This window comes from Zingiber officinale, chromosome 6A (genome assembly GCF_018446385.1).
Source record: "Zingiber officinale cultivar Zhangliang chromosome 6A, Zo_v1.1, whole genome shotgun sequence".
NCBI lineage: Eukaryota > Viridiplantae > Streptophyta > Magnoliopsida > Zingiberales > Zingiberaceae > Zingiber > Zingiber officinale.
This window is the reverse complement of record NC_055997.1, coordinates 148,127,465-148,147,255: the sequence shown is the minus strand read 5'-3', so window position 1 is coordinate 148,147,255 and position 19,791 is coordinate 148,127,465. Positions and strand designations below refer to the sequence as shown.

Below are 19,791 nucleotides of genomic sequence, written 5' to 3'. Positions count from 1 at the left end.
AAAACAATACTAGTAATTAAAAGCACAAGAACACTACCACTTGCTACTTTGAAGACAACCACTCTCAGTCTGTAAACTTTTTTTATTGGCAAAACATTTGCGACAACTGCAACAGCAAAATTGTGGCCAAAATTTGTCTTTTCACTTCACAGATACAACTTCGCAGGCAAAAGCCCTTGTGATGCTTTGGTAGCTTCAGACCACTGTGGGCCATAAATAATGACTATATAACAGTGAAGGAGAGAAAAATGAGAAGGAAAAAAAAAAACCTATATCAAACAATGACATACATATAGTGTAAAAATCACAAGGTCATTATGTGTGGTCCTATAGAGGAATGAAAGATGTCAAAGAGGGCATTCTTCACTTTGCTGGAGCTGTGTTCGCAACTTATAAGGTTAACTAATGATGGGAATATGATTCGGAGGTTCCTTCTGAGAGAATCTTTCTCCAAGCTACCTAAGACTTGCAAGGACAAAACAACCAACGAAGTCCGGGCATCCAATTCCTCTTTCTTATTGGCATTCAAAGGAACTATCCAGTGTAGCTTTGGTCTAATATCTGAATCTTCATCTGTCAGTTTTCCTGCACAATTTAAGTATATCTGGAACATGTTCTGACAGGTCATCACTACTTGTGATTCTATTTTCAGCTCATTGGACAGAAATCGATCTTCAATGAGTAAAGTTTGCAAGACTTTAAGCAAATTCTGATGAGACTCGTTCTCGAAATGAACAACTGGTGGACCAGGAATTTCCAACAGGGAGCATGCTTTCTGAAACTTCAGCTGCATAGCAGTTTGGCCACGCACTTCACTTGAATGGGACGCAATGGTTGTAAGTATTTCCAATAGGATGCTAACATGAGCTGCAGAGAGGCACTTTCGGTTAACCTCATAAACCTTTGTTACAACCTATCAACAGAAAAATAAATAAATAAGTGAACTAATATCTGTCATCAGTGGTGAAACTGAAACATAAAGCATGAGAAAAGAAATTTGACTAATACATACACAAATCAAGCTTAGTAAATGCAAGTATTTATTTGAATAGAGGTTTTTACTAATTACTTATGGGAGTAATGCATTCTTAAACATCCCCCAGATTAAGACCCAAAATATGGAGTTACCTTTAGACTATAGAAGATGCATGATTTTTTTTACTGCACTTACAAGCAAGTTAGAACTCTCCAGCTATCACAGGATGGGAAAATGCACTTGTTAGACCAATAAACGAAAAGCTAAACTTTATCTAAAAAGCTAAACCTTGATTGCTGATATTTTGTAATATATTATCTGATGTATCATCATCCTATAGTTGTAGGATCGTAGACGGTAGACCTCAACATGCACTAGTTGAGGTACTCTTCTTGCCACACCAATTGTTTGACAGATATTAGGATCATCTCAGGCATAACCTCATTCTTACCATTAGTTGTAGTATGATTTTTTTCTTGTCACTGGTTGAGTGCACGTTTGATTGGATTATCTTTATATTTGCTGAGTTGCTATACCAGTGTACTTAAGTTTCTCTTGATATATACCTTGTCATTCCATGTATAATGTAGAGTAGTTCTATCAGCTCATGAGATGATTTGGATAGACTAACTGGGATTAAAATTGTGAGAATAAACATGAAAAAATAAATAAAGTAAATAACCATTTACACTGGAAGCAGCCAGATGATTTGTGAACATAGTAAACAGATTGAACTTATTTGGCACTCCATTAGAATTGTTGTAATGTCCATGAAGATTAACACAATATACACAAATTTTAATGCATAAATATTCATACATTCATACCTTTGCCTAGCCATTTTACATGCAGAGACAAGAAGTTTAAAAATTTGTTCTTTAACTTTAGGGGGGGTGTTGAAATGAATGGCCCAGTCCCATCTTGCTTTTGAGAGTAGATATTGTCCTACCTTATATCTATATAGTGCATTTTCATTGCTAGGATTAATAACACATCTCTTTGTAATTAACTATATAAAAATGTTGTATTCATATATTTACTTTAACCTAGAAAATCTTATGTTTCAACATTGATGTAAATGTAGGTTCACATTAACAAAACTGTCAAGACATATTTTCCTATAGATTGCGAAATATGATTTAATAATTTCTGATAAACTATGGACATATTTTTCATAATTGAAAATCCACAATTAATTTTAAAGAATAAATCAAATACAATGTGTCAAGTATATAAAGCAGCATATCCTGTACTCTACTGCTGCAAAAATCTTGAGTTCAAGTGAAGTATTATTTATATATCTAGTTGATGCAACATGAAACTGTGACCTGACCTTTCATTTTTCAGTTTTAGCATCTTTCATTTGGCAGGTTCTCAAGTTTTAATTTGAGTGATACAGGATTTAGATTCTTTATTTTCATACTTCTTGAAGTGAAACTATGTGCCATATGTTTTTAGTTATTTCATTTTAGAATGTAGTGAAGGTATCTGCCACATTTTTTTTTATTTGCAGTATATTCACTTGATAAAAAAAAATTCAAGGAAAAGGAAAAGTCAACAAGCATATTGTCGTAAGAAGGAAAAAAAAACTTTACCTGTACAATCTGGAGTTGAAGGCTTATGTAGTTCTTCATTCTTACAATTACATAAGGTGTTGTTTCCATCCTAGCCTTCTCTTCATCATCTTCAATGGTTTCGTTGTCCGAGGATTTTTCCATATCAGAGTTTCTAATGGGAATTTCAATGTCTTGCATGATTTTTGTAATGCTAGAAAAAATAGGCAGTGTTGAAACAGTTGAATTTTTCAAGGTTATCAAAGTATCTTTCCATTCTTCTTCTGATAGCTTTCTTCCTAGGTGACCAGTCAAATGCAGTAAAGCAGCCATCCCTGTGTTAGCATATTGCTTGTAGGGACTGATCAAATAACTTGTAACAATAGCCACAACATTCCCAAGCTGTGAACGGATTACATCAAAATATCTGACAAATAGATCAATCAAGCATTTTGCTGCCAATGTATCAGTTTCAGATTTCCATGAATTATCTTGAAGATACTGAGAGTCATGCAGCAGAACTTCATGAACAGTTATTTCCTGTGTGTTGTTAAACATGTGGTAAATTACAGATTTAATGATATTGTTCCAGAAGGTGGGAGGGAATAGATGACCATGGTCCTTCAGAATGTCAAAAAGCACTTCCATAGCACCTTTTCTGATAGTTGGCCGAGTATCAGACGTCAACATGGACAAACCTGAACATGTTTAATGTAACTTAGAAAAAACTACATCCTAATTGTAAAGAAAGCATGAAAAGGGATCACAGAAAGTGTACCATCGAGTAGAGGAAGCCAAAAGAAAGTTTGGTCATCTTTCTCGGACAAATTTTCATCAAAAGCATCTCCATTTCCTAAATGACCTTCAGTGCTCTTGTCATAGCAGACAAAGCCTCCTTCTGCAAGTTTAACAGCACAGTATCGGATAAATGCAATAGCATTGAGGCTTACATCGTTGTTGAATCTGCTATTTGTGAATGCAATCAGGCACTTAACACAGTCTGTGAATATCATGGTCTCTGTCTCAGTTATGTAAGAGAAACAATCTCTTACTATTTTCTCCATTGTCTCAAAAGCTAACAGTACAATACTCTTACGTTCATCAGTAGCAGCGACAGTGAAAACCTAGAATATGACAGAATCTTTAATATCAGATGTACTTCAGTATGTTTGCAAAATCCTAATCCAATATTTCACCATGATGACAGTTATCACTTTAAGTGCTCCTTGAGAGACATGTGTGGAAAAATAAAACAAATTAAAAGGTAGAAAAAAGATAATAAGAAAAATCCAAGCATACCATGAAGACACTTTTCCATCCAGACTTTACATGATTAACACGACCCATAACCATCTGTGAAATACATCGAACAATTAGCTCACGAATTTCAGAAGAACTACTATTCTGCATAACAACCAGGAAAGGTCTCAAGAATTCATTCTGGAAATTATAATTAGCAAGCTCCTCTCGCTCCAAAAATTTCATAGCCAATTGCCTCAATGAATCCATTACAAAGATTGCAACTGAAAGATTTTCTGACAACCCGACTGAAACAAAATATTCAGAAAGAACATGCCAGATACAGGACCAAACCAACCGAATACGATTCATATTGTAATGCCTGTATGAGTAAAAAAATGTAGTAAGGTCAGATTTGAAAGTTCAGTTATCTAGTTGAAGAAAGCAAGATATGTCCAGAAAAAATTTCTTAGACCCACTTTAAGTAAAATCTCTTACGCTATTTCAACTATTTTAGTGAGGCAGAAAACACGAGGCTCTGTTGGAGATTGCAACTCTGTCATAGAAACCTTGCACAAAGCCTGCACAAAAGCTACAATCGCTTCACCATTCAATCTTTGGCTATGAGTAAATATGTGGTTTAGCTCAAAACTACCAATCTGGTCCAACAGATTTAAATTGGAAATGAAGCTTTTAATCTGATCTGGAGTAACCAAAGCTGAAGCCTTAATTCCTACAGATGCACTGTCATAAGTACCCCCTCGAACAGCAGCCATTACAGCTGGATTTTGAAGAGCATTTCCTTTCTTCTTCACAGATACTGCCTGTGTTTTCTGTGATTTGTTGTCTTCTGCTTCTGTCAGCAGCGCTGTAAATAATGAAGCATCAGGTGGTGCACCCTCTCCAAGCAGATGTAAATGCTCAGCCCGTGAAAGACATGTAATTATATGCTCCCAGGACTCTTGCAGATAATTGCCATCTTCAATGGCTATTGATATTATAGCCTATTGACAGAAAAATAGCTTCTAAACTACTATTGTTAGTATAATCAAGACTTAAACTGATATTACCATAGCACACAGAGGATGGATTACAGGAAGATTCAAAACATATAACCATACTGATTCAGATCTAAAGCTGAGTTATGGTTCTGCTATTACCTACAAAGTGCAGTCAAAACACTATCGTTCTTGTGCTAAATAATGTTAAGGCATCAAGGAAATCAAGGTTTTAAAAAGTGCACGCAAGTGACATACAGTTCAACCACTGCATAATGCATATAAGGTAGCTCTCCATATACGTGGGTGATATTAAGTTGATATATTTTTACCAAAATAACATCAATTATAATGACAATAAAGGTAAAACATCATGTGTCCAAAATATATAGCATATATGACTATGCATCTACAAGAGAATATGCTTACAATCTAAAGTGCTCAATATAAACAAAATTACATGTATCACTTAATGATTAAATTAATCATCCTAAACAATCCACAATGTTGGTCCTTTTGCTTATGAATCTAATCAAATACATATAACACAAAATGTTAACAAGTGGGGTTTAATTCCATATAAAAGAAATTTTTCATGTTGACCTAAGCAACAGAAAGAAAATGCTTCTTGTTTGTCTATTCAGCAAAATGATTCAATCAAATCAATATTCTTTGTTATGATTTGGGCTTTAATAAACTAGAACTGGTTTTGCTAGCATAGTCCTTCTGCAGCATCAGTAGATGCAATGTGAAACATCCTTGCATAAGCCTATGGGGCTGCATAAGCGACTAACATAGAGGGTTTTTTAAAACAATGACAAATACAGCCAAAATATGGAAAATTGGAATATATATGTATAGAGAGAAATGTTATGCTGCACACATTACGCCACACAACTTACGCTGCACATCACGTGAGCACTTTGGTGTGCGCACGCGCACGCACACCAAAGGTAGAAGAATGAATCCACATCAAATGTTCCCTAACTAGAATATTACCATCAGACAGCTATATCCTTCAAAACTGACATGATGTTTATGAGGTTAGATTATCAACTTTATTCAAAGAAAATGTCAAACTGAGGCATGTTAAGAAAATATTAACATAACATAAGATACAAATAGTACTTAAGAACTTTGATCTGTCTTTCAGCTAAATCATTGTGTTCCATCTTCATGTGAAGCCTTATCTATTCAAGTTTCAAAGTAGTTGACAAACATCAACCCATAGAAAGCACATTTGATGAATGATTTGGCAAGTATAGTTTAGCAACAAATGACAAGGACATGTACATATCTATTAGAAAGATCAAGCCCAGGCCTATAGGTAATTCAATATAGCTGCATCGCTAGATGTTGTAGATGTATCAGTGCATTCAAAGATCAGCTTCTCCACTTACAATTTTCAACTCAATTGCTAAAAGAGAATCCAGGAAGTTTTTGGTTTTCTAAACTGTATCACTGTATAAAGCACTAACAAGCCATTAACCTTCTGGTTACTCTGATATTAAACATCAGTAGTTGAGATATGAGTCAAATTAGACAGAATCATAGAGGACGAAATAAAGGGAATCCACAGAAACACCACTATATATACAACATGCTACCATCTCTCACTATAACATATGAGTTCTGCCAAACTTCTAAAAGAAAAAGAGATTTAGCTCCATATATTAAGATATAGCTAAAGTGTTCACCTTAACAGCGTCAACATTTTTCTGTTTCATGTCTGCAGCACAGTGAAGGTATGTAAACTTGGCTACAGATGTAACAAAAGCATCTCTCTGTGTCTGCATATGCATCACTGAGGTGACATGCACAGCATATCGGAAGCCCTGCAAACCTTGTGTTGTGGCAGATTTGTCATCACTTTGGTCAAGTGTCACACTGAAAGCAGCCATCATGGGAGCCCAGCAAACTTCCATCATAAATCTTAAAATTGCTACATCCGTGACAGCATAAAACATAGACCTAATCACCAATAAAATAAAGATAATATGAAAACATAAGAATGCATGCATGTATGTAATTCCTAAATATTTGAATATCTTTCTCACTCTGATTTCCCACTCTTTTCTTTAAATTGCTCTTGGATGTGTCTAATGAGCAAATCATTTGCACCTAATGCCTTCTCTTCTGCTTGCTGCCAATGGACCAAGTCAAAAATGTTGTCAAATCCCAAAAGCTTATTGATGCTGCTTTGTTGTTTATTTGGCGTAGCAGGAAAATCAGCACTAATTTTTATTTCATTTTTCACAATTTGGTCATACAGGGAGCCCAAGTAGTCCTCCGATAAATCTTTGCCATCATCTATACCTCGATTGTTGCGAATAAACTCAGCTTTTGACATCTGCAAAGATAATGAGATTAAACATTTTAGTCAGCTGCATTTACCTTATACCAAAGGCCATTAATAGCACACCTTATCTTTGACCATGTTATTGTGTGCATCGGTGTTCAACATAATCACAGAATAAGCAAGAACATATGCAGTATCCGCACTGGCAAAAGAACTTGGGTTACATTTACAGTAACGTTCTGCAAACTTTTCCATTATGCGGTCAATTTTCTGAGCTTCTCCAGGCAATCTGAAGCCTCTTAAGAAGAACCTAATGGCTTCACCAAAATTCATACCCTCAAAATTCATGGTATCAACATAAGCATGCATTACTCGCAAACAAAACTCATCCCTATCACCCAAATAGTCTCCAATCATAGTTGCACTTAATCCTGAAGCATTTTTCAGAAAGGAAGCTACTTCTTCTGAAGATGCACCTATTTTTTTGGTTTTGATTAGAAACTCAATACCTTTCAAAGGTTTTTTATTGAACAGTGAAACACCTTTCTGCAAAGATAAATAAAAGTTATTAATGTCATTCATAGTTCACTAGTCAAGGGCTAAAAAAATTAAAAATGGAATGTATCCTTATATAAAAATAAGAAATACTTCACCTGAAACTCCAATTTATAGGCCCTACGCTGTTCCAGTGTAGCAGTATCATATAGCTCATGATTTGCATCTGAATTCAGATCATAGTCAAGCACACCTGCTTCTTCACCAATCAAAGCAGCAAGGATCTCTGCAGAAGGTTGATTGTCAAGACTCTGAGGAGCAAAATCACCAATTCTTAGCTGCTGGTCCATCCATATACTCATTGACTTTATGACCCCAGTTAGGCACTTTACTGACTCATTTCGCAATGTGGTATCCTGTGCTGCGGATAGTGATGACACTGATCCAACAGGAACACCTAGAGCTGTCTTTAGAAGCCCATTAACAAACCTGCAATAATCTGATGGAATTAAAAGTGAATTATGAGAAGAAAAAAAGCAACACCATTATGTCACTCACAAGTCCATCCACTTATGTTGCTAGGTAAAGAAAGAGATTTAGGATCACTTGTTAAAACAACTCTTTTTAACTGATGCATTAGATTTATGATCTACCTTTCAAATATATTTGGTGCATTCACATCGCAGTCGTAATTCACAAAAATATCTATAATAATTTGTGGGTCCCGGCAGATCTTTTCCAAAAAGTTGACAACAATCATTTTCTGCAAAAAGCTAGGCTGGAGAATATTTTCAAGTATTCGCAGGACAAGCATAGGAAAGAAAATTCCAAGTTCCTCTTTCAGCGCAGGTCTAAATTTTGACATTAAGGCCAAAAAAATAGTACAAAGAAGCTGGTAAACACTCATTGCTGATAGTGCACTGTTCTTCAACAAAGATAAGCAAAGGTATTGTTTGATTGCTCCAAGAAACCTGCATAAAACAAGAATGAAGAGCTTTAAATAGTGAATATTTCAGCCTGTCTTGCCTATATAATCAATGAAACATGGGCAATAACAAATTATTTGGGAGAAACAAGATCCTCATAAACATTGTTTTAGAAAAATTTCCACAAAGGATGCTTACGCTGCTGCAGATGCTTATGCAGAGAAGGACAGCATTACATTTTCTATAACCACTTGAGAATTATGTTGGTTGTCTATAAATCAAGCGTTAGTTTGTTAAAGTCAAAGTTATGTCCAAGTTAAATTGATTAGACTTGTAGTAAGAATATTAAAAGTAGGCAACCAACAGAAAATAAGAAATACACAACTTATAAAAAAAATTCTAAATGGGTAAAAGACCACGTGTAGGACAGAAGAATTCATTATATCAAAATTGGTACAAGAGGAAAGTTGCAGCTTACATCACATATCTACAAAATCCTAATTATATAACCACAAATCCTCTACTACCACCACAGTTCCCAAAAAAAATTACACCACATACATTGCACTGCAAGCTTTTCATGCCAGGACAAACAGAATTTGGATCATAAACTATAATAAGATCAAACTAAATTTGCCAGGTTAACAAATAAGAAGTATAGTTCATCTATTTCATAGATTAATATGTAAATTTTTGTTTACATGGATTGAGCTGGTTGGTTAACATGCATTATTATATGTTATGTGCTCTGTATTATATATACTGCTAGATTGAATTCATATAAAAAAGAAGTTATATAGAATAAATAATTACCTAGGACGATTGATTTTCATAGTTAAATTATGAGTAAAATTTGTTTATATTGATTGCTTGCTTTGATTAATTGGTTAAATTATAGATTGAAATTAGGGAATGCGATGTCATTATCATAATGAGCTGAGTGATGATTATGTTTTCTAAGGAATCTTATTATACATATGCAGTTTGAAGCTCTTTTAATAAACACAAAATGTCTTGCTTATTGTTGAAAGTTAGAAACCTAAATGTTATTTATATGTTGTTATGGTAGGTGTAAACGTGTAATGTATGAGTTAATAATAATTCAAATTGCATTTCTACAAGTCTGTATATTATATTTTTCAAATAATTATTGTCTATAGATCTGCATAGTACACACACATATCGCATATGTACTATGTGGTTATTTGACCAGTGCTCCCTCACTCGCATATGCATTCTAAATTCTTGGTGACATGAAAAATAAGGATGATAGTTCTTGTTGAAGGAAGAAGGAGAAAAGTGAAGAGAAAGAAAAAGTAGATGCAAGGACGTACAAATATCAGGAGTCCAAGAAAAAATGTGACTTCCCTTACTCCATACGGACCAAAAGGATATAAACATTCATGATGAGCACTCACATCAATTATCACTACTTATGTTACCTTTATCATTTATGAATATCATGCAAACATTGAAACTCTTGACTTCACATAAATTATAACGAAAATCAAAGACATGCACCAGCAAATTCTTGGAGCACTTGTTGGTTCTTATATGACCAGTAAAAAATAGTATTGGTTCTAGCTCACCCTATGTAGTTCATTGCTCTCAGTTATTTCAGTGGATTCCAAACATGGATATGAGAATATAAAAATTGTTTAGTGTGAAACATAACGCAGTTAGCTTAGAAGTTTTGAAGCCACTTTTAATATTACCGTCTCTTACCATTTTTAATATTTGGTTATGGTCAAGTAAATCTGGCCCATATCAGAATGTCGTGTAGTTGAATAAACAGCCAATAAAGCAGGCTTAAGCTTTGATATACGGCATGTAGCACTTTAGCATCAACTTGAGTATCAGAAGCGGAAGCACAAAGTTGAGTCAAAGAAGGGATGAGAACACTTGCCTCTCATTTGACCGCCAAAAAGGCCCGGCAGTTTCTATTGCTATCTTCAGAAGCTCCAACGCCAGTACCTTTCCCCTCAACAAGAGAGGGTCCTCAGGGTTATCTGGTGTTGCGAACTTCATAGAGAGCTTGCACAAGTTCTTGAACAGAAACAAGCCATTCTCTCTGATCGTGCTCAATCCGCCACCATTTATAGCCTCCTCCCCGTTAGCTGATTCTAGCTGCCTGGAACCCTCCTCCTTGAACGACTTTGAAGGCAGAGGGTCTGCGTCACTTCCTCCCATTGCCTCATTGATAAAATTTTGTGCAGCCTGTACCAGAGTCGAATCACTCAAGTTCCTGTCTGAAAGATCAATCATGTCAACAATGGAGACGATACGAATTTTGACATCCATGGCATCGGCCTCCACCCTAGTATAGTTAATGACTACGATCTGTGCCAGGACCAACTTGGCACACAACTGATTGAAGCCGCTGTGGCTGCCAAGGTACACATTGTAGCAGCTCCTCACAATCTGGGTCAAACATTCGTCTCGGATCAGCACGAAGTGCGAGCGGACAGAAGCAATAAGGACCCTGAGCATGGCGAGCTCGATGGCCACGTCGCCGGTCCCTCCGCAACGGCATATGGAAGCGAGGAGGCGGGACGTGGCCGAGCGTGGCGTCGCGTCATCGGCGTCGGCCTCAAGGTGGATGTCGCCGCGGAAGAGGCCGTGGGAGAAAAGCTTCTGAGCGCACTCAAAAGCAGGCTCGGCGACCTTGAAACGAGCGGAGTCGACGGCGAGGACGATGGGGTTGAGCACAAAGTTGGCCTCGTCGGGAGGGATGCCGAGGAGCGGAGAAGGGTCCGGGGAGTCAGATAGGGAGTCAAGGCGATCGAGGGCGGACTTGCAGGCGGCGACGAGGTCCGAGTGCTTGCGCCAGGAGGCGTTCCGGATGATCTTGTCGAGGGCGGGACCGAGGACGCGGCCGGCGCGGGAGCTGCCGCCGAGCGGTTGGAAGGACGCCATGCCGCACCGATCAGACGAGAGGAAACATCGAGATGAAGAAGAAAGAGGGGAGATTAGCAGATCGGATCGGGAAGGGAGAGAGGAGGCGACGAGCACGGCGATCCCACGGGGAGGAAATGTGGGAAGGAGAATGATTCTCAGTAACAGGGAAAGGAATATTCCTGCTCTTCTTCGTCTTCCTCTTCGCCCATATTCATCGCGTCTCCTCCTCCTCCTCTTGTTGGATGCGATTGATGGAGGAGAAGAAAGAGTGGGGGGCGAACGGGAGTCGCAGGGAACATCTTTGTCACGTGCGACACATGCTCACAGATCCAGATGGATCGATCGATCGATCAGGCTCGCGAATAATTTGAAATCAGCGTCGTTTTTCAAAAATGCTCTGATATTTTTTAATATTTCAAAAATGCGCGTTAAATGTTGTAATAAAATTTAAGGATTTTTAAAAATGGAAACGTAAATTCATATAAGAATTCATAGATCGGCATTTTATTGAATGGGAAGTTTCGGTATTGTTTATTTCACGTAACCTAATTTTTATAATTTTAAAAATAAATATCACATCTCTATTATACCTATTCTTTCATTTCACTTCATGTTTAAATGTCTGCTTTACGCATTTAAAAATTTATTCTTCTCAATTTAGTATATACAATTTAAATTTAAGATGATGGAGGTAGAAAATTTTAAATTATTTTAAATTAAAATTTATGTATCTGTGACATCATAGATGAATTTGACCATGTAAATTGAGAGCCATCAATTTTTAAACTTACAATGGCATAATGAAATTTATCATTAATTTATTATATATTCACTTAATAAACACCATCGATAGATTTTTGGAACTCTTCTAGTTTTAAAATTATAAAACTTTTGAATTTTCGAGTAGCAGAGGTGATGGGCAACGATGTGAGTGTGCTCGGGGAGATGTTGTCTGTTCTCCAACTACTCGATGGAGAAGAGGGGTAGCAACAGTGGAATAGACATATGACGGTGTAATTGTGCTCAAGGAAGTGACATTGATGGCGAGGAGATACTCGCGACTCTCTGATCGTAAAATCCTCTGTCCCCTTTCTCACTGTCGTCGCAGTCCACCGTCGGTGGCTTCCGATCACTGGCCCGATCAGCATTATACCTTGGAGGAAGGTGAACCTATGGGGCTCGTCGTCGACGCGATCTACGTCGGAATCCGGTCGGATCTGAGCAGGAGCTCAAATCGACGGCTGACGCTAATCGTGCCGACGACGATCCCCTTAGATTTACCTTCTCCCAAGATATAGTGTTGATCGGGCCGATGGCCGGAGGCCTCCGGCAATAGGCTAGGGCGATGAGTGGGACACCGGAATAGGGAATTTTGAAAAGAGAGGATCCGATCTCATATAAAATGTGGAAACTTATTGAATTATAATAATTTTATTGAAATAATAAATTTCACACGAACCACTCTACGTAACATCAGATATAAAACTATACACTGCATCTAAAACAAATGACTGAAAATATGTATAAGAAATTTGACAAAAAATAGAGAAAATAATAAAATGTCCTTTTCAGTATATATCCCTTGCTTGAAGGACATCAATGTAGGAAGAAAATCATCCAAAAAGAATTTCTTAGGAGGACCCTTTGCAACAGGTGAGAACACAGTCATCCAGAAAGTTAGCAAGTTGAGAATTGTAAAGGGCTGGATTGTTTCTGAAGTGATCGACATGAGGCGATGTCAAGAAATCGCATGCCCTGACCTCTAGGCCAGCTCTCCTTTGTCTTTCTACGAAGGACTCGACCGACTTTGCAGGAATAACTTGGTCGGCCGAGCTGTATATGTACAATTGGGGGCACTTTGGTTGCTCTGAAGTTAGTATATCCAAGACATCACACAGTCTCCTGCAACAATTTCCAATTTCAGTTATTAACTGTTGTGGGGGTTCAGTTAGTAAGTGTTGTGGATGAATCTGAGTGAGATTCCTACCTGTTGATGGTAGATGAGTTCAACACGACTTTGAAGAACTTCTCCAAGACGAGTAATAAGGCACTCTCGATGACAGTCGGTTCGGGACTGGTAGTAAGATTACTACCAGACTCTATGATGTTTAACCCTGACACAGTTGGTCTTGTATTGCTCCTCCTTGTTGCTATACTTTGCTTTTTGAGAAGAGCAGCAGAAAAACCTGATGCCCAAACCTGCACACAGCATATGAAAGTTGACTTGAATTTAGCTATCATATTCTGTGATCAAGTAATCTCGAAACTGCAACAATAACAGCTTCATAACATTTCAGAAAAGATCAAAAATATCCTTTAAATAGGGAAAGAATTATGAATATATAGATTAACAAGAACATCTTTGCTTTGTTTTTCCCTCTTCTGCTTTTGGCTCCCTATACCACTGTTTCTTCTCCTCTGTGTTCATATGTTTCTAGCTCTCAATTATTTTCTTTTCTTTCAATAAATAAGCAAACCATTAGTTATTGTTCTTATCAAAAAAGCAGAAGAAGAAGAAGAAGAAGAGGAAAAAGATTCAGGTAAGTTGATAATCTGATCTGATACACTTTCTCTCATTCAAAGATTTGGGTTTAAACCTAATGTGCAGTTCAATCAAAATGATTTCTTTACCTGAGCATCAGGTGCTGCAACAGGAGCAGAGTCCACAATGCAACCTTTGATATTCCCAATTACAGAAGAATCCTGCTCCCTAAACTTCTCAAGTAAGACTCCATATCTGTCGAGAAATGGAAGTGTTAACTCAAATTCCCCAAGAACACAAGAGGGGAAAAGGGTAAAAGATAGGTAAGAAAGAAAACTCACGTCAACCATCCTGTGTTACTAAAAGTGTGGAAAACCAACTTCTTTCCCTTCTCTTCTGAGACCCAATCCACCAAATGCTCGGCCAATGCTTCAACATCCCTTTCAACCTTCCCACCGACCTTGTAGTTGATAACATCAGCCATGGGGAATGTAAAAGTCACAACATGGAACCCTCTGGAGGTGTACCAATCTGCATATCTCCTTAGATGCTTCTGCCTCGCTCCTAGCCACCCGAGCAATACCACAACGGTCTGAGACTTGGCAATGGAGCACTGGTCCATGCAGCTGATCCCATAAGCATTGGGGTGAGGCAAATGCCACCGATACAACACATCAGATTGCGAAGATGCAATGGCTGGCGGGGATTCAACGTGCTTCTGAAGGCTACTCAGCTTGGCATACTGATAAGGAGCAAAGAGGGCAGCAGGGAAGGGAATGGGGAAAGGGGAAGATGCAAAGGTTGATTCAGACACATTAGACGAGGGCTTGTACTTGTTCGAAGCCAAGAATGAGCTTGGGAAAGGAGCGGCAGCAGCAGAAGCAACAGAGTAAAGCTGATTGGATTGGAACGGGGAGGATACATGCTCAGTGAGGGCGGACGAGACAGCTGTGACGGCGACTACGGCTACGGCGGAGAGGGGCCGGCAAAGAAGACCGGAGAAGGAAGCCATTGGAACTGATCAATGAAGGATTGCTCAACTTCTGGGCGTTGAAAGTATCAAAAAAAGAAGGTCTTTGAAGGATGAGGACGCAGCCAACGACTCAGCTACCTGTTGGAATTGAATTAAACACGATGAACATGGACAGGAAGCGAAGTCAAACTGGAGAAAAATACAAAGAGAATAATTAATGTTTGGACATTTGATTCATGGAGGTTGAAAAGATTGAACAGGGCGTTGTTGCCATGTAAAAAAATAATAGGGTTTTTAATCCAAGAAAAAGAAAGCAAATGTGATTCTTACTGAGAACTAGGGGCTTTAGAGGAAAGAAGAAGAGACGAAACGAGAAAGGGCTGGCTGTCAAAATTCTTTGACAGCCAAGCCCTAAATTTTGTCGACGACAACTCAAAAATCAAGTTGGCTTCTCGTTCTTCTCCTTTCTGGATTCCTCAGCTCGATTCGACCTGCAAAGAAACCATCTCAAATTAACAACGACGGCAATAACAAAAGAAAAGCCCTAGAAACGAAGCATCGGAGATTCTGAAGACGATTAACGTGTAATGAAGCTTCGATCGACGAAGGAGAAATGTCAGATTGCTACAAATTTAAAAATCATTGCATTACCAAAAAAAAAAAACTGAATCCTTCAAAGGAAAGAAACGATCAAAACAAGACGCAGAAAATCGCATTGCGCACCGAAATCACATGTTCCTTAAATATCCGAAACTTTTGAAGAATGATTGAAGAAAAAAAATCGAACTTTTGATGAGAGAAAAGAACCTTGCTTTGAGTCGATGGAACAGAAGCGACAAGAGGCGTATGAACAGGAAGTGGTGGCTCGATTTGCGGAAGAAGGCGAGATGAGAGGCGCAAAGCGACGAGAAAGAGAGGTCGTTGCGTCTCCGCGAATGTGGGTTCGCTGAAGGAATCTCGAATCCTTCTCCTTTGCCCAATACCTTCACCACCTCCTCGATCTCCACCCTACAAAACCAACGCGTCGTCTGTTCTGTTTTTTCGCTTTATTTATTTCCTTTAACAATTAGTCGATCTTAGTCGATTTTAGATCTCCCGCATGCCTTTTTTTCAAAAAAAAAAATCTCGGAAAAGGAAAACGAACAAACATTTTATCAAGCGCCCCCATCAAAATTGATATTTACTGAAATTGAGGTTTTAAAATTACCTCATTATAAATTAGGCAAAAGTCAAAAGCATGTTTTTTAATCAGGGAAGGGTGTCCTTTTTTATTTTTATTTTTTTCAAAGTAAGCTCCACCTCATCAACAGCTCAGGTACAATTTCAAAGTAAGCTCCACCTCATAATTTTTTTACCGAAAATTATGTTTTTAATCTTATAACTTACATTTTTTTTTTAATTTTAATCCTGAGTCAATTTATATTTTTAATCCTATAACTTGTAATATTTTACAATTTCAATTATTTTTCCTCTAAAATTAAAATTTTTAAACGAAAAATAATAACTTGTAAATTAAATTTAAGAATTTTGATTTTTTACGACCCATGTGTTTTTTATATTCCAACCACAAATTAAACATTTTCCGTTGAAAAATTTCAATTTTGGAGAAAAAAGAACTGAAATTGAAAAATATTACAAACTACATGACTAAGAACATAAATTAATTCATAACAGGATTAAAATTGAAAAAGATACAAGTTACAGGATTAAAAATGTAATTGTCTCTATTATTTTTATTATTATCTCTTATTTAAATTTTAAAAATATTTTAATTATATTTTTATAGTTATTACAATATAAATTCAATTATATTCACTTATTATTCACATGATAACCATTATAAAATTATAACAGTTATAATTATTATAACAGTTATGAAATCATAAAGATTCTATATATTCATCTAATATATATATTATATTATAGCAATTAAAATTTTGTAACTATTAAATATGTGTATTAATTCTAATTTCATAGCGGCTAAAATGCATCCCTTGTTTAAGATTTAGACCAAAAAAAAAAATATAGGCTAAGATAATAATAAAAATAATATACTGAGAGTAATTGAATAATAGTATATGAGTGAGTTGCTTACACGAAGGATTTTTTATTTTTGCACTTCAAATTTTAGGATGAACACAGACAAATGGTGAAAAAAAAATACTGGTAAATTTTGCTGGCTAGAATCTGAACAGTAGAAAATAAATTGGCATTTTAGCTAACAATAAAACTAGTATTTTTATAAATAATTATGAAATGGATTATGATGATCTAGGAGGATATCTCACAAGGACATTATCAACAGTCAAACAGATGGTCGATGCTGAAATGAGCTCTGCTGCATGTCAAATATTTGATGGGGCATTTTCAAAAAACATATAAAAAAACATCCTTGGTGTGGCCGATAGAACAAACTGTGTCGCCCGCTTAAACTTATTAATCACTCAATAACAATCTCAGGACCAATTTGGAGGATCTTGTCAGAGACTCATTCAATACAAGTATAATACAGTAGAAATACCACCAACAGAATACAATGCTGGTTGGTATTCATCTTCAAAATTAACACCTTGGGTGTGATTCACAGTTCTAGCAAACTGCACGGCACTCAGCTGCTTACTGCAGAGCACATGATGAGTACAAGAAGCAAGAAAAGCATGTCTGACAAAAAAAACAACTCCAGTAGCCCAGCCATTACCAATCATATCGTTTGGTGCCATTTTCTATCGACTTTTCTACTTGAAGCACAATGCAAATTATGCTACAGCATGCACAGAATTGATCAAACAAGAAAGCTCATGGCATTAACACAGCAGACAGACTACATGCACAGTATAGGACTATCAGAACACAAAGACTTCATCAATAAGCAGGCCTATATCAAACACTAAGCTAACAGGAAAACCAAAAGGAAAAAAAAACATTCTTCTACCAGATCATGTCATTTGGCAGTTGAATCAGCTACATCAAACCAAGAACAAGTCCAACATTCCAGGAAGAACCTGTAGAACCAAAAGGAGGAAGACCCATAAAACTATCATGTGCTTGGTAATCGAAGAACGAGGACAGACAGGAGACAGAGAAGATTAATTGTCAGCGAGCGATGTTGATTCTGTCTGCTTAAAGTAGCAAAATCTCTAGCGGCGGGCAAAGGTAAAGGAGCACAGTGATTACCTGAGAAGTTGGACCTTTTGTCTCCTTCCGCCATTAGAAGGTTTCTTTGAGAGGGTTTTGAAGAGCAATGAAGAAGATAAAGATAAAGTTTGTGTTTTAAATTATTTATTCGTCGATCGATCTCCTAGGCCGTCACCGGCCATTAAGAAGCCGGATCTGCTCGCGGTTCTTTTTGATGAAATCATCGATTCGCCGGTTGAATTCGTCGGTGGCTGACGGCGAGGGAGCCGCCGCTGGTTGCTTTGCTTCTTCGTGGCGTGGCGTCGCTGGAGAGCGAGGCGTCTTCCCCGTGATCGCCTCGTTCGCTATCGCCGCCGCCTCGTAACCCTCTTCCACCTTTTTGACGCTGCTCTTGGACTCCTCTTCGACGCCCCTTTTGTTGATGACCGCCGATGAAACTACGCGCACCGCATCGGACTCCGTTGTGAGGCAAGACACATCCGATGGAGATCTTTCAGTGGGATCCGACGCGGCAACAGCCGCCGCCGATGATGGAATCGTCCCGAGGGGCGAGATGTCCGGTGAGGGTTTCACAGAAATCCCAGCGACGGGAGGAGATCCCAAAAATGTAGACTTTTTAGGGTTCCCGAAGTCCACTATCCTCGACTCCGCCGCCCAATGCTCTCGTGGTTGCTGCTTCTTGTCGGAGAGCTTCCAGATGACAAAGATGATGAGATGGACGGCGACGAAGAGATAAGGCGGGGCGAGCCAGGAACGGAGTGCGGCCCGGTAGCCAGGGAAAGCAACGGCCAGAGCCTCGGCGGCGGCGGGAACAGCCACTCTAGTAGCGGCGCCGACGCAGAGGATGCAGAGGAATAAAAATCCCAACTTTGATGCCCCAATCAGGGTCTCGCGTCCCCTGGTCCGGGAACTCGATCCCGGATTCGCCATTTCCGGCGAAAAACTAACCTTCACTAGAAACAACGAAACCGACGAACCCAAAGTATCAAGATCCAGAAAAAGAAACCAACAATTCTATACCAAATCTAAGGCATCGCCGTTGGTGCAATAAATCGGAAACTAAGTACCGCTTTTGGAAATTCTCATGCTCAAAGCGAGAGAGAGAGAGCGAGAGACAGTGGAGAGAAAGCGGTCGCTTGAATTCGAAGCAGCGTTCGTTTATTTATCGCGAAGTGGAGTAGAGAGGCTTTTAAAGGAAATTTTAAAGGGTGAAATGATTGAAAATTTAAAACCTATGGATGGTATTTACATAACTGTAACACTTTAAAGGGCGTTCTGAGGATAAAGTTAATTATGAGCGGTGAGATGAAATTTAAATGTTAATAAATGGGATAAATTTATGGTGAAGTAAATGATGAGAATCTTTAAGTTAAAGTTAGTAATTAGGCTATTAAATTTAAGCCTAAAGTCTTCCAAAATAAATAATTGAGCTGTGACAAGGAAAGAATTAGATGCTAAATTTGTAAAAAAGAAATTTTATTTGGACTAAAGTGACTAAATAAATAAAAATTGAAAAGACAGATTCGAAATGCAGTTACGCCCTCACTTTACGGAGAGGAATTTAGTGTCTTCTCCAAGACACACCCCGGCAAAGAGTTGCCGTTTTTTATGTGAGACCAAACAGCGTGTTCAACGGAAATAGGATATAAACCTGTTTCGTGTCTCGGCATGCTCACGAATCAGAATCCGATTGTTGTGGCACCCGTAAGAACTTCCACGTGTTTTTATTAAATTTTAAAATAAATTTATTTATTAACCTTAATTATAGTTTTAATTATAAATAGTATATTTATATGAATTTATAATATTATAAATGC

At 37.7% G+C, this 19,791-nt stretch overlaps 3 protein-coding genes across 7 annotated transcripts; all 3 read right to left on the bottom strand.

The window, feature by feature from the left end:
• Positions 1-64: 64 nt before the first annotated feature.
• Positions 65-11,709, bottom strand: LOC121998637 (brefeldin A-inhibited guanine nucleotide-exchange protein 1-like). 3 transcript variants are annotated; one of them, XM_042553625.1, is made up of 12 exons: positions 10,393-11,709; positions 8,214-8,531; positions 7,719-8,049; positions 7,189-7,611; positions 6,824-7,116; positions 6,464-6,737; positions 4,267-4,772; positions 3,829-4,150; positions 3,308-3,653; positions 2,572-3,227; positions 291-913; positions 65-203 (listed from the first exon to the last, which is right to left on the bottom strand). In XM_042553625.1, exons 1-11 carry the CDS (start codon positions 11,400-11,402, stop codon positions 305-307), a joined length of 5,088 nt encoding a protein of 1,695 aa, XP_042409559.1. In that variant the 5' UTR covers positions 11,403-11,709; the 3' UTR covers positions 65-203; positions 291-304. The 3 variants fall into 3 exon arrangements, with proteins under 3 accessions (XP_042409559.1, XP_042409558.1, XP_042409560.1); XM_042553624.1 differs by having other exon boundaries at positions 65-913; XM_042553626.1 differs by lacking the exon at positions 10,393-11,709 and having other exon boundaries at positions 65-913; positions 7,719-8,059; positions 8,214-8,381.
• Positions 11,710-12,844: 1,135 nt separating this feature from the next.
• Positions 12,845-15,860, bottom strand: LOC121994552 (transmembrane protein 53-like). Of its 2 annotated transcripts, XM_042548548.1 has the most exons (6): positions 15,647-15,860; positions 15,170-15,330; positions 14,208-14,977; positions 14,016-14,121; positions 13,372-13,583; positions 12,845-13,286 (listed from the first exon to the last, which is right to left on the bottom strand). In XM_042548548.1, the coding sequence occupies exons 3-6, from the start codon at positions 14,876-14,878 to the stop codon at positions 13,016-13,018; spliced, it is 1,260 nt and encodes a 419-aa protein (XP_042404482.1). In that variant the 5' UTR covers positions 14,879-14,977; positions 15,170-15,330; positions 15,647-15,860; the 3' UTR covers positions 12,845-13,015. The 2 variants fall into 2 exon arrangements, with proteins under 2 accessions (XP_042404482.1, XP_042404483.1); XM_042548549.1 differs by having other exon boundaries at positions 14,208-15,330.
• A 1,698-nt stretch (positions 15,861-17,558) lies between these two features.
• On the bottom strand, positions 17,559-19,120 carry LOC121998636. Of its 2 annotated transcripts, XR_006116546.1 has the most exons (3): positions 19,042-19,120; positions 18,014-18,927; positions 17,559-17,841 (listed from the first exon to the last, which is right to left on the bottom strand). XR_006116546.1 is itself a non-coding variant. In XM_042553622.1 (2 exons), the coding sequence occupies exons 1-2, from the start codon at positions 19,058-19,060 to the stop codon at positions 18,146-18,148; spliced, it is 801 nt and encodes a 266-aa protein (XP_042409556.1). In that variant the 5' UTR covers positions 19,061-19,120; the 3' UTR covers positions 17,559-18,145. The 2 variants fall into 2 exon arrangements, 1 of the variants encoding a protein (XP_042409556.1); XM_042553622.1 differs by having other exon boundaries at positions 17,559-18,927.
• Between the last annotated feature and the right edge of the window lie 671 nt (positions 19,121-19,791).

Excerpts from the sequence above, each read along its gene's own strand:
- LOC121998637 (XM_042553624.1), bottom strand. The coding sequence starts at position 11,402 with ATGGCGTCCTTCCAACCGCTCGGCGGCAGCTCCCGCGCCGGCCGCGTC. Across the intron at positions 4,773-6,463 it reads AAAATGTTGACGCTGTTAAG|GCTATAATATCAATAGCCAT; the intron begins GTGAACACTTTA and ends TTCTGTCAATAG. Across the intron at positions 4,151-4,266 it reads ACTAAAATAGTTGAAATAGC|GCATTACAATATGAATCGTA; the intron begins GTAAGAGATTTT and ends TTACTCATACAG.
- LOC121994552 (XM_042548549.1), bottom strand. The coding sequence starts at position 14,878 with ATGGCTTCCTTCTCCGGTCTTCTTTGCCGGCCCCTCTCCGCCGTAGCC. Across the intron at positions 14,122-14,207 it reads AGTAACACAGGATGGTTGAC|ATATGGAGTCTTACTTGAGA; the intron begins GTGAGTTTTCTT and ends ATTTCTCGACAG. Across the intron at positions 13,287-13,371 it reads AACTCATCTACCATCAACAG|GAGACTGTGTGATGTCTTGG; the intron begins GTAGGAATCTCA and ends AAATTGTTGCAG.